The following is a 15,473-nucleotide window of genomic DNA, read 5'->3' on the forward strand; positions in this document are numbered from 1 at the left end:
AGTTTTATTAAACTTAATGCCAGTTTTGCTATGAGTGGGCTGAGGGGTGTCATTGTAAAAGTTCTTCATTGAGCTGTGTCAGGATTTTCCCATCTTTTCTCCACCAAGAAGACCTTTCATTTTTCTGACCCAGTGCAATTCATCTGTATTAAGGTTTTTCTTTCCAAAGAAAATTGCATTTGTATTCCCCTTTTTTAATATTAGTTGGCACGTGTGTCATGACGCACCATTGGGGCTGCTCTGCACAAGGAAACGAATGGTACCACTGTAAGGTGATTCAGTTCCAGCCCAGAGCAGAGACACTTGATATTTTTGTTGGCATGACCAGCCTCATCTTGGTTCTTGGTGTATGTACTTATTTTTGCTTCGCCTAGGGTCTAAAAGGAGTTACAGTCTTAATTCCTTGGGTATTGATGGAACTTGAAAGACCCTCACATCTCAAGGATCTCCAAACTACTACTGTGAATTCCAGGTTATGAACCACTAGATTCCATTGTGTCTTTCCCACTTTATGGCTTTTATAATCACCTTTAGTCCCTTAAAGGATCTCTTCACACCTTGAGATGATAAGGGCTCTGTATACGTCGTACGTGGTAGCACCCACTCAGGAGTCCATATCTTCAGAGTACTTAGATACAGGACGGTTCTTAAGTGATAAACTCAGAAACAAATATTTAGGAATAATGATAGCCAAGAAGAGCTACACTAATTAGATGAATCCAATAGAAAAGTGTGTGGTGGAAAAGTTAGGATAAGAGGAAGTAGAAGCCACTGAGCAGTTTCTTCTTTTCCCAGTTTTGTCCTACCACCGTTACCCACCAGGATTCTTGGCCTCCTTAATCAATAGAAATTGATCAGAGGCCAGACAAGAAATTCAGGCAAGGCTTTACTGGGGCCCCTGCTGCAGCAGTGGGGGAGCGAGAACAAGGAACAGCTTCCCTTGCTTGCTCACTCCCGCGGGCTGGCGGGGAGTGGGGGCCGTGAGCTGGTTCCTTATATGGGGTGAGGGTAGGAGTGTGTCCAGGGGTCAGAGCTGGGGGGGGGGTAGCTTAAGGTGGTTTGCCCACTCCTTAGGTGGTGTTATATGCAGGGGGCACGCTCGGTACCCCACTTTTGCTACCGACCCCCTATTTTTGCTCCCAGCTCTTCAGAAGTGGCATGGGCTTTTTTTGGTCTTTTTGTATCTTTTGTCCAGAACTTGCCTCCACTGCGCATGCACGCAGTTATTTTTAGTCCCATATAGTTTCTTTGTATTTTGTTGCTGGAGGAGAGGTTTGTCCAGGTGCAAGCATTGCAGCAGTTCAGCAAAGGGTCCCAGGTCCCAGCCGGTCTCACCTTTCCCTGGGGAAAGGTTAAGAGAGGCTGCATTCTTGAAGGTCAGTAACGTGAGCTCCACTGAAGCCAAATCCAGGAAAGCATCAATCACTAAACTTTTAATTAGTAAATTGTATAATAAGGCCTATAGCCTTAAAGCACCAAATATGAGCAATTTATCAGCAACTATTGATGTAATATTTATGTCATAGTCCTAAACGAAAAGAGCTACTTCAGAACCTAAAAAAAGATAAAAGTCAGGTAACTCTTATATTTCAGTTTTCTCCAAATTTTTGTTAAGTAAACAAAGGCACACATATAAACATGCACACACATGCGTGTGCACACACACCCACACCCACACACACACTCATTTTCCCCATGGCATTGACATTTCTGAAAAATCTACATCTTTTTATAAATTAATTTTTATTGGAGTATAGTTGCTTTACAATGTTGTATTAGTTTCTACTGTATAGCAAAATGAATCAGTTATACATATACATATATCCCCTCTTTTTTGGATTTCCTTTGAAAAATCTACATCTTTGATGTTCACAAGGAAACTGAGTAACTTAGGTCCTGATACATGTTCATTTATTTATTTCCTGAGCTGAAACGATCTGATTGCCAAGCCAGTCCATCGCCAGCTCAGGGGGTCACTTGGTCAAGTGGGTTAGTAGCCACTGCTCCAGACACAGCCTGTGACATTTTGGCCCAGTCATTTCCGTGCTGTGAGTACTTTGATTCTCACCTGTCCCGTGGCCCTGTAAACAAGTCATTGATGTGTCAGCCTCTCAACCCCGCCCCCCTGCCTAGGCCCACCCCGTCCCTCTCACCCACTCCCCCCAACCCTGAGATGAGATCAGTGCTGGCGTTTGCACATCTGTTCCACACATTACCATGGATGTGATATTTTAAAAGCTAAAAATTCAATTTTGGCAACTTGCCTCAAACCATTCAACTTCAAAGTGGCCACATCTAAATGGATGTGCCAACTTCTGTTTCAGCCAGTTCTGCAGCAGTTTAGCAACGATTTTTGATTAAAAATGGCTCTACCGTGTAATGACTAAAGTACAATCACATTCCCAAACTGAGATGAGCATCTTTCTGAGGAATTCAAAGGATAAAGTCAGAGTTAAGGGATCCTGAATTAGCTTATAGAGGACTGGTCAAACAGAGCCAGACAAGCTTCCGGCAGGACAGAATCAGTGTCATAGACGCCACTTGTCCTGGGCTAACCTGGCTCTGAGGTCCTTGGACCAGACCTTGGGGACAAAATCTGGAATGCTAGAAATTCCCTCTGTGGGCTCTGAGTCCCCTTATTTTGAGAGCTCGGCCCAGTCACCTGGAATTGTGGTTAGCCTGGAAGTTCAGCCACAGCTGACCATTTGCCCACCCCTCATCCAAAGAGAACCGAACCAGTGTGTCTGTGTCCAAAGCCAGTCGCCACTAGTAGGATGAACTGAAGCAAAGAGCAAGGCATTTAATGTCAGGGAAAGTACACTGGGAAAGGAGCCGAGCATATCTGGGACCTAAACCCCCAAATAAATAAACTGCTTTCATGATCCACCTTATCAATATTAGTCAAAAGGTCAAGAGTAAAGTTGTGGGATTCAAATCAATAGCAAACTAGTAAATGCTTATTGTGGGATCTGCCAGAACTCGGGGTACCTCCCCTGTCATTGTTTTGTTCTCTTAATCATAAACAGTTTGAAATTTCGGACCGCAAAGTGACAAAGGCCAATCAAAGGAGTTTACACATCCTTTATTCCCTACCCAATGCAGCACCCAGACAATATTTGCAAACTTCCAGTTCTGCCCCAAAGTGGGAAGCAGTGATTGTCCAAATAGCCTGGGCCCCAGACATATTGTTTGCTCACAGTTGAGCATCGAGAACCAGGCTACAGAGGGGTGCTGGAATCCTGCAGCAGGCTGGCTGGAAATGTCTGGACTATTATTTCAGCAAACAGAGTGGACATTCTGACCCTTGTTATTTCATTTCCTAGAGCAGAAGCTATGAGCTTATTACGAAAATTACTTCAACCTCTTCCTGTAGTTGTATTCCCAAGACCTCCTCCCACAGTGAGATCTCAAAAAATATTCTTTTGCTTTGTTTGGAAGATAGATTATGATGGCATAAATATCTAAAAAAGAAAAGAGAAAGTAAGTAGTATGCCTAACTAAAAAAACCATCAGGCATATAATTTGAATGTGATACCTCGTTTTCTCTCAGTACGGACAGGAAAAGTTGTGACAATCTTGGCTAACACCTCTTGCTTATGAAAAATGGTCTAATTCACTAGCACCTCCATTTTTATAAGAAGGAAACATTGTGTGTGATGGGTTCTGGGAAGGCCCATGTGGATATTTTCCCGGGGCCCACCCCCAACTCGGTGTTTGCCCAAAGACCACTTAAAACCTTTTACCAGAAAAACATTACATGCACATCCAAGGAGATCTCTGCTCCCCCATCCCTAGATTTGAGGGAAGAAAATAATTGTGCCACTTTCAAACACAACAAGCATCCTTTCTGAGGCCCTGAATGCCAGTCATTGTGGACTAGATCACCTCGAAGCTTTCCCAAGTGAGCTTTCATAAAAAGAACACAAAAATAATTTTTTAAAAAAAGGAGGAGCCTTCTCTTCTGGGGGTTGGTTAGGGGCTTAATAAACAGTAGAGAAAATACAGCTCTCATGTGTGCACTTGGGGGCCCTTATTCAGGCTAAGCTTTTGTTCCTGGCGGTTTTTTCTCAGGTCGGCCTATAGTTGTAGGACACGGGAAATGGGTTAGGGACTGAAAGGTAAAATCCCTGCCTTTTCCACAACCCAAACCCTGCAGGCAACATGTTTGAAATGGAGTCACAGAGACGTCCAAAGGAGGCACGGGGAGCTGCTGCCATAGAGACAATGGAAGGATGCTCCGGGAGTGAGTTGAGGAAGCCGATGGCCCTACCTGCTTCTGAGTATTTTCAGACTCCAGCCTGAGACTGAAAGCAGACAGAGTCCTGGGAGAGGATAAGCCATCTCGGCCCGAAAGATAGAAGCCGCTCTGAGGCTCTGAGCCTGTGGGACTGGACGTCTTCTCTGGGTCTTTCCCAAGCAGCAACAAGCTGGCCTACAATGCAGGATCTCAGTCACAACTACCTACAGCTAAATCTCAAAACTGCCATGTCCATCTCCCAGTGGAGCTAAAAGATGAGGCCCTTTCACTGATGACTTCAACCTTACGCTTTATGCTGGTTCATGGGAAACGCTCAAGCTGATGTTAACGCAGGCACTGAGCCCAGAAAAGTCTGTAAGTTAGTGCTTTCCCATCTGTGACCTCTGGTACCCTAGCAGCCAGCACCAAGAGGTAGTAGTAGGGAGGCATTCTCTGGATTCCAAAAACCTGAGTAAAACCTCATATTGACACACATCATAAGGCTGCCTTTCCAGGCTCTCGCTCTTGGCTGGAATTCTCTTTAGCAGTTGTGGTAATGCCTTTTATCCCCTGCTGGTCAAAAACTAGGCATTTGATTGAATAATAGGAAAACAAACTACTCTTATTTAATACATACAATTTGGTAAGCAGTCTTTCCAAATTTGAAGTCCATTTCGGGGAGAACAGGAAAAACATAACAGGACTTTTGGTAGCAAGAGGTGGAAAACAATGCCCGAGGAAGAGTCTTACATAGCCATTCAACCTTTCATTCATGCATGCATTCATTCATTCATTCATTCCAAAAGTACTTGTTAAGAACCTACCAAATTTGCCAGATGCTGGAGATTTAGTTATGGGTAAAACACAGTGCCTGACCCTCCAGGAGATCAGAGCCTAGAGGAACAGACAAATACACCGGAAGGCAATTACAACACATCACAGTAACTGCTGTGCTAAGGATACGTGCAGACTCAGAATAGGCTTCCTGGAGAAAGAGATGTCTGAATTGGTTTTTAAAGAAGCAGTAAGACATGCAGCCTAGCTGCCACACGTTCAAATGCATACAATGTAATAGACTAACTGTTTAATAGGTCATACTGTGGTAGGTGCCTTGGCTCCAACACAAGGTCAGATGTCGTTTGCATTGGGTCTGATTCTGTACAGTAGTATACTCAGGGTATGGACAAACTGGAAAGGATTGTGCCATATGTGGAAACCATGTCACCTGTGAAGTGATTGGGAAAATTGAAGGCATTAGCCCGTGGAAGAAAACTCTGGAGGGGGCTAAATAGATCTTATTCAGAGATCAGAAATAGATCCACTGGGTGAGAGTTGTGAACAAAATCAGGGAAGAACTTTAGAGTACTGTTTCCCAAATGGTATTCCATGGAATGTGTAGAGGAGATTCGAGCAAAAACTGTTTTATGGTTATAAAAGTTTGGAAGATGCAGAGTTTAAAAGTCTTACTTATGTAGAACTTATCAGTGCTTTTATTTCAGTAACGTGTACCGTGAGACTCCAATAGGAGGATATAAGAATTTTTTCATTCAACAAATGGGTACTGAGTGCTTACTTAGTGCCAGGCACTGGCATAAGCACTCCAAACAAAAAGAGACAAAATCCCTTCGCTCTCAGAGAGTAGTGACAACAGATGGCAGTAAACAAACAGGGGATCCACATTTCCTAAATTGATGGGTCCACAGAACCATTTTGTAAAGAGACACCCCTTCCTTCTTGTGTTCCTTGGAACAAAATTTTTGGGAAGGAGTTAATTAAGAGGATCTAGTGATGAAAGAGAGTGATGATTTCCCCAGATTCCAGCACTGAAACTATGTAAGCTGATTTACAATGTCTACAGGGATGCTTTAGAGGGTGTTTTGATATTGGAATATGTGATCCAAAAGAGCTAAAGTGTTTTTGACTCAACAAAACTGGATGTTCCTAGAGAGTACACTTTCAGCCTGAAATCTTACTAGGAATAATTTATTTGCTGACCCAAGCTGATTAAGGAATACAAAGGGTATTGCTATCCATGAAGCAATAGGACCTGTTAAAAAAAAAAAAAAGTAGGTTGTTAGTGTGTACATAAATTAAAAAAAAAAAAAAGATTCCCAAAGGAAAGTCTTCTGGTCATAAACCAAATGATGAGCTTTAGAGGATTTATGATTTCCCCCACCCCATTCAAATGCAGTTTACAAAAGGATACGTGGATGATAATTTTCACCAGAACCCCCAGACTCGCAGGCAAGACCTTATGATCAGAAACTTGGGTTCAGAAGGGACTCTGGTTTTCATTTGGGCTTTGATCTGTGTTAGGCACCTGTGAGTAAGAAAGTAATTGAAATGCCTGAGGGGGGCCATGGATCTCAGTTAGGATAAATCACCAGGCTGCAGTGTCTTTTTGTGAAGAGACTGAGACATGAGAGGCCCCCTCAGCTGCAAACTTTGATTTTTCCCAACATTGCTGCTCTAATCTGACCTCCTAAATGTCTGAAAATGCCAGCTAAAGTAAAGAAATGAATATACACATTTAGTATTGTATATTAAGTATTGTATTTAAATTGTTCATAAATCATATATGATACATATTTGAATACATGTTTCAATGTGTAATTGAATTGAATTATAATTACATTCATAATCATTGATATTCAATTATTCTCAGTCATTTCCCATTTCCTTCCATTTCATCCATTATTTCCCCCTATTCTCTTGCCAGTTGTTTAAGCTGTTTATGTGAAAGAACAATCTCAACACTTTGGGAGGTCAATTTAAGACTGGAATCATATTTGAAAGCTTATGCTATTTTTTAACATGATTCTGATCTCCCTCACACTAGTCCTGTAAGTCTTAAAGGGAGAAAACCATATTCTATTGAAAATAGCCTGTTCCATCATAGACTCTAAACAGGCAGATAAGATGTGTTACACACTTCCCCAATACTGCTTACAAGTGAATCACTGTGGAGATATCAGCTTATGAATCTTTAGTGTTGGCCGCGTTATCTTACTGGAGGCCAACACAAGGTGAAATCATCTTAGTGGCCATTACTAGTGGAGAAGGAGTATCACAGATAATCTCAAACTATATTATCCCCCAAAGCCATTCATACTTTTCAGTGGTGCACTGGGGGTAAATGAAAGCAGATGGTTTCTCTTCCTAATTCCAACCTGCTTGACTTACTGAGTTGATGCTGGTCTTCCCTTGAGCGTATATGTCCTGAAGGTGTGAGGTAGGTTGAGAGAGATTGCTTGTCAAACAGCAGGTATAATTGTCGTATGTAATTGACAAAACAAATGATCAGAAAAGGAATGGCTGAGCATAGACTACCTGCATTAAAATACTAGGGATATAATTGCAAGGAGTAAAAATAATTGCCTGGGCAAGAAAAGCATTCTCCATCTCAGCATCATTGACATTTTGATGCAAGGACTCCTTCCCAGCTCTTAATTGTAACCTGGTGGCAATGAGGAAAGAAAGAGAGGTGCTTCCAAGTTTATCTCTCACTTGAAGCAGCCACACAGACCGTCAATAAGGGGCAGGGGAGCTCTGAAAGTAGGAAGTTTTACTGGTCTCTGCCTTACAAAAGTGGTCAATGGCATGGGCACTCAGGAAGCAACATCTATTCCTGGTTTTCCAAAGGTCTCCCTACAGACTGCAGTCAATCCCTGATAACATTTTCACCAGTCCCCATCAATACGAGAAAAATGGGGACATTCATTAAGTTAAATGCATTCAGTGTAAAGAACAATCCTTTGTTTTGAGCTTATGTCATTCTTGTTGTAAAAAAAAACATGCCCTTTCTTTTATGAAATGGTGGTCCTATAGAGGGCTGTAGCTGTGGCAATCACTGCTGCTACTGCTATAATTTATATAAATCAGTCCAAAAATATTTTTGAAACTCCCCTTCTCTGAAATCCAGAGGTCTAAGAGCCATTGAAGGCATGAGGGACTGGGAGAGTGGAAGGCTCAATTCAGTTCAAAGAAGGAAAACTGTAGGAAAATAAAAATTACAAAGATAGAGAGAAATGCCTAACTGTGGATCTATGTAGATAGTGAGCTGATTTCCTCTCCTTTCCTGTCAGATCCCAGCTCCAAGCATTTGCCAGGGGAGCATTTTCGCATCTCTAAGCCAGAATGTATGTCCAGACGAGGGCAGCTTGAGTGTCTTTTCCACCTCCTCTCCAAGGTAGAAGACTAAATTTTGTCGTTTTCCAAACTATGTGGAGAGAATTTCTGCCCAAGAAACCAATAGGAGATCCACAGAAGGTGGACTCCAGTCTCTTTCACCTTCTGAGATGCTGTTCTAACATCATTTAATCCCAGGGCTCAAGCCCTCTGGCCCTACACGGACCCTGCTGTTCTGTTTGCTGAAACATTGGTCCCTGCTTCCCTCTCTCTGCTCCAGCCCTCCTCCTCACCTCTCATCCTGCCATACCTCCCCCGAACATCTACTTTTTCTCTGTGGTAGCCTCCTTCATACTCAGAGCTGAAATTAACTTCAGTGCCCTAAGAGCATACACTTTACTTTTGCGTGTTGGCACATGCAACTCCATCCTTTATCCTGGGGCTGCAGAAGAAGGTTTCCGTAAATTCTACCAGTGATGAAGCCCTGCTCAAGAATTCTTTAGAGACTTTGAGTTTAGGTTACGTTGAATATCTCCGTGAAGCTTAAAAGGAAGAGTCCAACAGTACCATAGGAGGAATACTTATGGAATGGGCTAGAAGCCTCCGTGAGATCAAAGTCCCCGACTCTGGCTCTGGCTCTGGGGTCAGAGGATCTGACCTGGCTGCAGATAAGCTGATGGCTCGTGAGCGTGATTCTCTGAGGCTCACAGGTACATGAAGGGTTCAGGCAGAAGGACTCCAAGATGTTCTGTCAGCTCTCACAGGCTGCCATTTGATGACTACACCATCTTATCTCAGTCTAGCCTATGGTCTAACATTGGCCAAGGTGAGAGGCTGGCAGAGAAATGAAGATGCAGTGAGTCTGTACAGAAGCAGAGTTTTCTCTTCCCCTTTACAGATGTTCAGCATCCTGTACCTCTTCCCCAAGGAAATCTTTTGAGGGAGGAGATAAGCATCCTTGTTCTTTTATCTCTCCAGCTCCAACTCCCATGTTTTTGGTCAAAGAAGTTGTCTTAAACTGGAGCTGTAAGTGAGCATTGCATTTGGCTAGATCCAACCAGTTGATCTTGGCACCTGCAGCTAAATTGCCAGGACACAGAGTCCTCCCTGCCAAATCTGGTGTGTCTTCAAAAGCCACAGCTGTTTCTGCATCCACGTGGCCACACCCAGTGACCGACCACTGTGGTTGTGCCTTTCCCCACCTCCTGCTGTTTAACCTGTGAAATGGTGAGAGGCTGAAACTGCTTGCATTTTTTTTGCCTAAAGGAAATTAAAAACATATATCTATGTGAAGATATAGATATATAATGGTCTGTGGGGAAAAAAACGTTCGTCTAGTGTAAAAATCTGACAATCTTTATCAAGTTTAAGGAGCAGATCCTGGCTCATTTGGCTGTTCATGAGGAATGCTAAAAACAAAAAAAATGCAAGCCATTGGTCCCCAAGTCTCTCCACCACAATTAAAGGAAAGACCACATGAAAATGTGGAATCTACTTGGTTGGAGAGGATCATTTCCACGGACTTTTCAGATCTGTTTTCCTTTCTGCTATTTGTATTGGTTTTCTTTCTCTCATGCCAGGGATGTGCCTGGCTAGAGAAAGGGTCTTGATTAACACTTCCAAGCCGACCACTCTCCAAATAACCTGAACCAAGGGAATTCAGTGCACCTACACAGAGGAAAGAGAAATATCCCTCTTGATGTGCTATTTTTGCCAGGTTGTGTTTCTCTGAACCAAATGCTAACTTAACAGCTTCTGTAGGTTTCACTGAATACAACTGCATGGAATGCTATTACTGTTTGCAATGCAACCTAATCTGAACACATTGCATTTCTTTTTAATCCAAAGGGGACTAGCAGGTTTATTGTGTTTGCATGTGCTTTCCCCCTAGACTCTGGCTGCCCTAACAAGAAATTCAATAAATCTACTTCCAAACCATCTCGCACAAGCTTTGCATGTCCAGTCGGGGCCTGAGGAAATTAACAAGAGAATAGAACATACCATCGACTTGCGGAGTGGCGATAAATTGAGAAGAGAGCATATCAAGCCATTCTCACTGATGTTTAAAGACTCCAGCCTGGAGCACAAGGTAGACCTGGGTCTCCATAGTGGCTCTTTCTCTGGAATAAATTGTCGTAAATATTCATGGGACTAGAGAGAGCCCAGGGGCTGTGGTTTTGGTTGGTGTGTTTGTTGTTTGTTTGGTTGGTTTGGTACTGTCTTTTCTTTGTCTCTTTGAAAATCATGAGTAGACTGAAGGCCATGAAAGGAGATGCTGGTTAGATAAAGAGAGCCTCAGCTTTGCTTTTTAAGGAAAAGATGACGGAAAGAACAAAGGAGTTCCTTCCACTTTGAGATTATTAACCCAAATGTCATTAGCACCCACTTGCCTTTGATTGTAGGTGAATCTGCCACCCTTGTAACATAATATATGAGGGCACCCGATAACCTAATGCAAGCATTAATGATAAACACTGTCTTTCTTAGATTGGAGACACCTGATCTCCCATTTTCCCAGTCGTCCACTGCTCAGACCCCCTGATGTAAGGCATAGTAGGTGGGTTGTGGATTCAGGGTTGGGTTCGAATTCCACCTCTGCCACTTCCATGCTAGGTGACCGTCAGTAAGTAAAGGATTCTGTGAGCACGAAGTCCTCTCTGTACAATGAGGATGATGGACGTGCCTCCCTCTTAGGTTATGACGAAAGGCTCCAGGCAATGCCTTGATCAGATCAACTGTTCAAAAGTAGCCGGCATTACCATACTGCTGCTGACTTTTTTCCATGCCCCTTCTCCCAGCCCAGCTCCAAACTGCAGAGTGTAGTGGGGAGATGGTGCTGTCCCTGCTTAACTGGGCTCCTCTTTTGCACTGATGGAGGCTGACAGACCTTCTTTGACTGAGCACAGGAGGTGCCTGGCATCTGCAGGAGCTTCCGGCAAGAACAGCAGGGAATTTGCAAGCAAATTTCAGGAGTTTGATTCTATACTGTGCAAAGCTCCAGTGAACAATTTTTTGTGAGTCTGCTCAGCTGCCTGGGAGATTCTCCTTTCCTAGGCTTGGAGAATTCACACTTCTGTGCACATGCATTATTCCCAGCGAATCTCTTTGATAAACTCCCTGAAGGTTGCAAACTCCAAAGTACTATCTTCACCTGTGATTGACAATTTGAAATGTATCATGTCTATGTACTAACAAAACAAAAGGAAAAGAAACATTTTGCCTGTTAAACAGTCCCCCTCAAATAGCAGGTGGACTTTTCTTGTTAGTAATATAACTAAGGGCTTACCCTCCAAATTAAATGCATTTTCTTTCCTGCTTGCTACATGGAAGGAGCTAGGAAGAGCAGGGTGGTCTTGCAAAGAATCTTCTCAATTAGCCTGTGTAAATACCTGTGTCCAGAGCTATACAAAACCCTTTTTATTCATTCTTGCTAAAGAGGTACTTGCTTCACTAATGGCCTGACCCTTGCAGACTAGAGATAATTTCTAATGTGTTTTATTCAGTAGTGTCTGGCCCGCACCTGCAGGCACCTGGTGTTGGAGGGGAGGGGGGATGGATCTAGGGGAGGCACAGTGTATCTGAGGTTGATTTCTGTGACCAGCTTCTAGCAGAAGCAGAGGGCAGCATCCTGGATGGACATGCAGGGATGAGGCCACTGGCAGTCCAGCTTTGCATCACCTAGCGTGTGCTCTGCGTCGTGTAGGTTACGGGAGTGAAGGCAAGTGGGCACATCAGCTAATGTTCACTCCCCTCGTGTTACAGAGACGGCCCTCGTGACCCCTGCTCTGAGACCCTCTCCAGGGGCTGCGTTACTGCTGAGCAGAGGATATATCAAAAGTCATAGCCAGTGGGTATTTACCAAATACCAGGCACTATTCTAAGCTGTCTGCACAAATTGACTAACAATGACAGTATGAAGTAGATGTTATTAGGAGCCTCATTTTATACTTGCTGAAATGGAGACATGGAGAAATGATTAAGTAGCCTACCCAAACTCGAACTGTCAGTAGAAGGGCTGCGATCTGAGCCCACTGTGACCCCAAAGCCAGTGCCCTTGTCTGTTCACGACACCGCCCCTCCGAGGAGCCCTGGGGACTTGCTCTCCCAGGCCCTTGTCCGAAGAAGGCAATCCTATGCTAGCTTCATCCTCTTCTCTTTGAACTTTGGATGAGGTGGGAGGCACAGGACAGGGGTTTGGGAGTGAGATCAAGTAAGAAAGGGTCCTAAAAACTTTACCAAAATAACAGGGTCTTCAAATCCATAGGACTCCAGAGTTAGAGAACAGCATCAGTGTGAATCTACTCTGTGCCTGGTGTTTCTGTATATTGGTCTACTGCATCCTCAGGGAAACAGTACTATCTTGCTTCCAGAAGAGAAAACTGAGCCTCCTAGAGGTTAAGGAGAGGTCATAGGTCTCAGAATCTGGATGCCTATTTCATTGACTCTAAGGTACCACCAACTGTGAGGTGCTTGATTTTTCTATGCAGTGCTAAGAAAAACCACCCAATGAGCTGTGCTTACACCCTCAAGGTAAAAATGAACAGAAAAAAAACCCACCCAGCAGACAGTCAGTGAGGAAATTCACATGCCTCTATCTGGGTACTGGTTAGATTTAAAAAAAAAAAAAAGAACTCTCCAAGAAGTTGAATCCAAAATGAAATTTCTGAGTTCACACACTGAATGTGATCTTAAAAAAAAAAAAAAAAAAGTCAGGCAGAGAATTTTAAATGGTTCTGTATTCATATTGCCCCCTGGTGACCAGCAGAAGCAATCACAAACCTCCCTGGAAGTACTCATGTTTCAAGACTCCTTTGATAGTTAAGATACTTTCTGATTTCAGAGATGTTAAAAGGTGGGGTAAAAATTGTGTATCTTAGATGTGTTGAAATATTTACAGTATTTGTGACTCCAGTCTTTTCTCTTCCCACTGCCCTACCCTGCTTCTTGGGAGCAAGTTTGGACCATAAAAGTATGTTTTCTGAAAGGAAAAATGGAAATGGAAAGAATGATTTTACCTTGGAAATTCTGTAGGGAAGAAATTTTTGAAAATTTCTTTTCAAACAGAAAAGAAATTCTGTTTGAACAATATACAGATATATGAACAGGGGAAACTGTTCTCCACTCCACCTTTATTCGTGAATTGGAGAACACAAAAACTCTTCTGAAATGTCATCCAGACACTTCCTGGTTACATTAGTTTATAAAAATTAGCATATCTAGCAAGTGTTATGAGAAATGGGACTTTTATATGTCTCCTGGTGTTGCATAAATACTTGTTGAATGAATGAAGACAGGCCAAGGAGAATCTTTGAGGAGATTACCTCGCAGCTGGTTTCAGGATATATTTTTGTGAATTCTAAGAACCAAAAGACATGGGTTGGTTTTGGTCTGACTCTTGGCAGTGGAGTTTCCGGAGAGACGATTGTCAGGTTCTGCTCACTCCCTGCCGTGTCATTTCATGGTGGTTCACACACATACACACAGAGGAATCCTTAGAGTTAAGCTTCAGGAAAGTGTGCTCATGACTCATTTGTCTTAGCCAAGTTTGAGCAGCACATTTTCCTTCTGTGTTCCAGGGTTTTCTCTTCTGTGAAATGAGATAGTTGGACAGCTCCTAATAGCTTTCAGCAGTCAGTGCTATGAGGTTGTGAATTCCCTAGGGTCATGATGAACACATGTGCTAGTTTGCCTGGTTTACATCCATTTTCTCAGTGTAATTATAAATAGCACCTCCGTTCACTCAAAAACCACGTGGGTGACAAGTCACGTGACCCAAGGCTTAGACCTTGGCCAGGTTAGAATTAGTGGTTCTCAACATCTTCACTTCCCTGCAACCACATGAGGTCTCTGGGAAGACCCCAGGATGGGGGAGGGGCCCTAATTCCGTCCTCAAAAGTCCCCTCCACTTCCTCCCAGATTTCACAGAAGAATCCTCTGCCCTTCTTTAGTTTCCAGCTAAAATTTCCTAAGGGAGCTGACAGATCTCAGGGGCAAACAAAAATTAGAACTATGGTAAAGAGATGTAGGAAACATGACATGTTTGTCAAATACTGTCAATCATATTGGAATTTTTTCTTTTATTATATATGATTCTTTTTCTTCCTAAAAAAAATTAATTCATTTTCACTGGCAAAAGCTTATACCAAGCATATAAGGCAAGAAGAAGAAAATGACATCTCTTGTAATCTTACAACCCTGGATAACCACTGTTAACATTTTGGCATCTGTCATGCTAGTCTTTCATGAGTATGATTCTTTATACTTATCTATGCAATTTTTCTATTAAAACAGGACCGTTTTGTACATCGTGCCTTGTAACATAGTGTTAAGCATTTTTGCTTGGGCTTTTCCCCACATTATTAAACGTTTAGTTACAAAATAATTTTTGTAACTGCATACTAATCCAGTGCATGTTTTAACCATTTTGGGCTTTTTTTTCTCTCTCAGTTTTTCACTATTATAAATTATAAATTGCGTTGCAATGACCATTGTCATAGTTGAATCATACATCCATGTTTAATTATTTTCTTAGGATAAAATCGTAAGAATGGGTATGAGAATGCACATTTTAAAATACTTGATGTGCATTCTGAAATCATGCTCAAAAATTATGCCTATACTTTTTAAAACTTGCCAACTTGATAAGATACAAGCAGCATCTTCCTGCCATTTAAAAAAAAATTATTATTGAGGTTGAAGTTCTTTCTGTATGTTTTTTATGTTTTGGTCTTTATATTTCTTCTTTTGTGATTTGCACACTTGTCTTAATTGTGCAATCTGTCCATTTATCTTAACTGTGTGACTTAAACTTTTGTCTTAATTGTCATCTTTTATTGTGATGCTCACCTCTGTCTTATTGATTTGTGTGTATTCTTTATATAGTGAAGAACTTAACCCCAGAACACTTAACAAGAAGGTGATATTTCTCAGCCTCTGGCCCTTATTTCTCTTCTAGGACAAGACTCTGAATGAATCTTAGGATGGGGAAGGCAATTAATTATAATTATTTATGAATGTTTCCAGGCCAGAGAAACCAACCCAAAACTTTCAGTGCCTTAAGAGAGCTTAATAACATAAAAATACTTATTTGGAGTGACCTCACTCAGCT

General features: G+C 42.3%; 1 protein-coding gene across 3 annotated transcripts in view; it reads left to right on the forward strand.

The window, feature by feature from the left end:
• Window positions 1-15,473, forward strand: part of ADCY8 (adenylate cyclase 8) — a 224,915-nt gene that overhangs the window by 126,060 nt on the left and 83,382 nt on the right. For all 3 annotated transcript variants that reach the window (XM_036830371.1, XM_036830369.1, XM_036830370.1), the window contains one exon: window positions 10,257-10,454. In XM_036830371.1, the coding sequence (XP_036686266.1) occupies window positions 10,257-10,454 (198 nt within the window). The remainder of the gene's footprint in view (window positions 1-10,256; window positions 10,455-15,473) is intronic.

The sequence above is a fragment of the Balaenoptera musculus genome, chromosome 17 (assembly GCF_009873245.2).
Source record: "Balaenoptera musculus isolate JJ_BM4_2016_0621 chromosome 17, mBalMus1.pri.v3, whole genome shotgun sequence".
NCBI classification, from domain to species: Eukaryota; Metazoa; Chordata; class Mammalia; order Artiodactyla; family Balaenopteridae; genus Balaenoptera; species Balaenoptera musculus.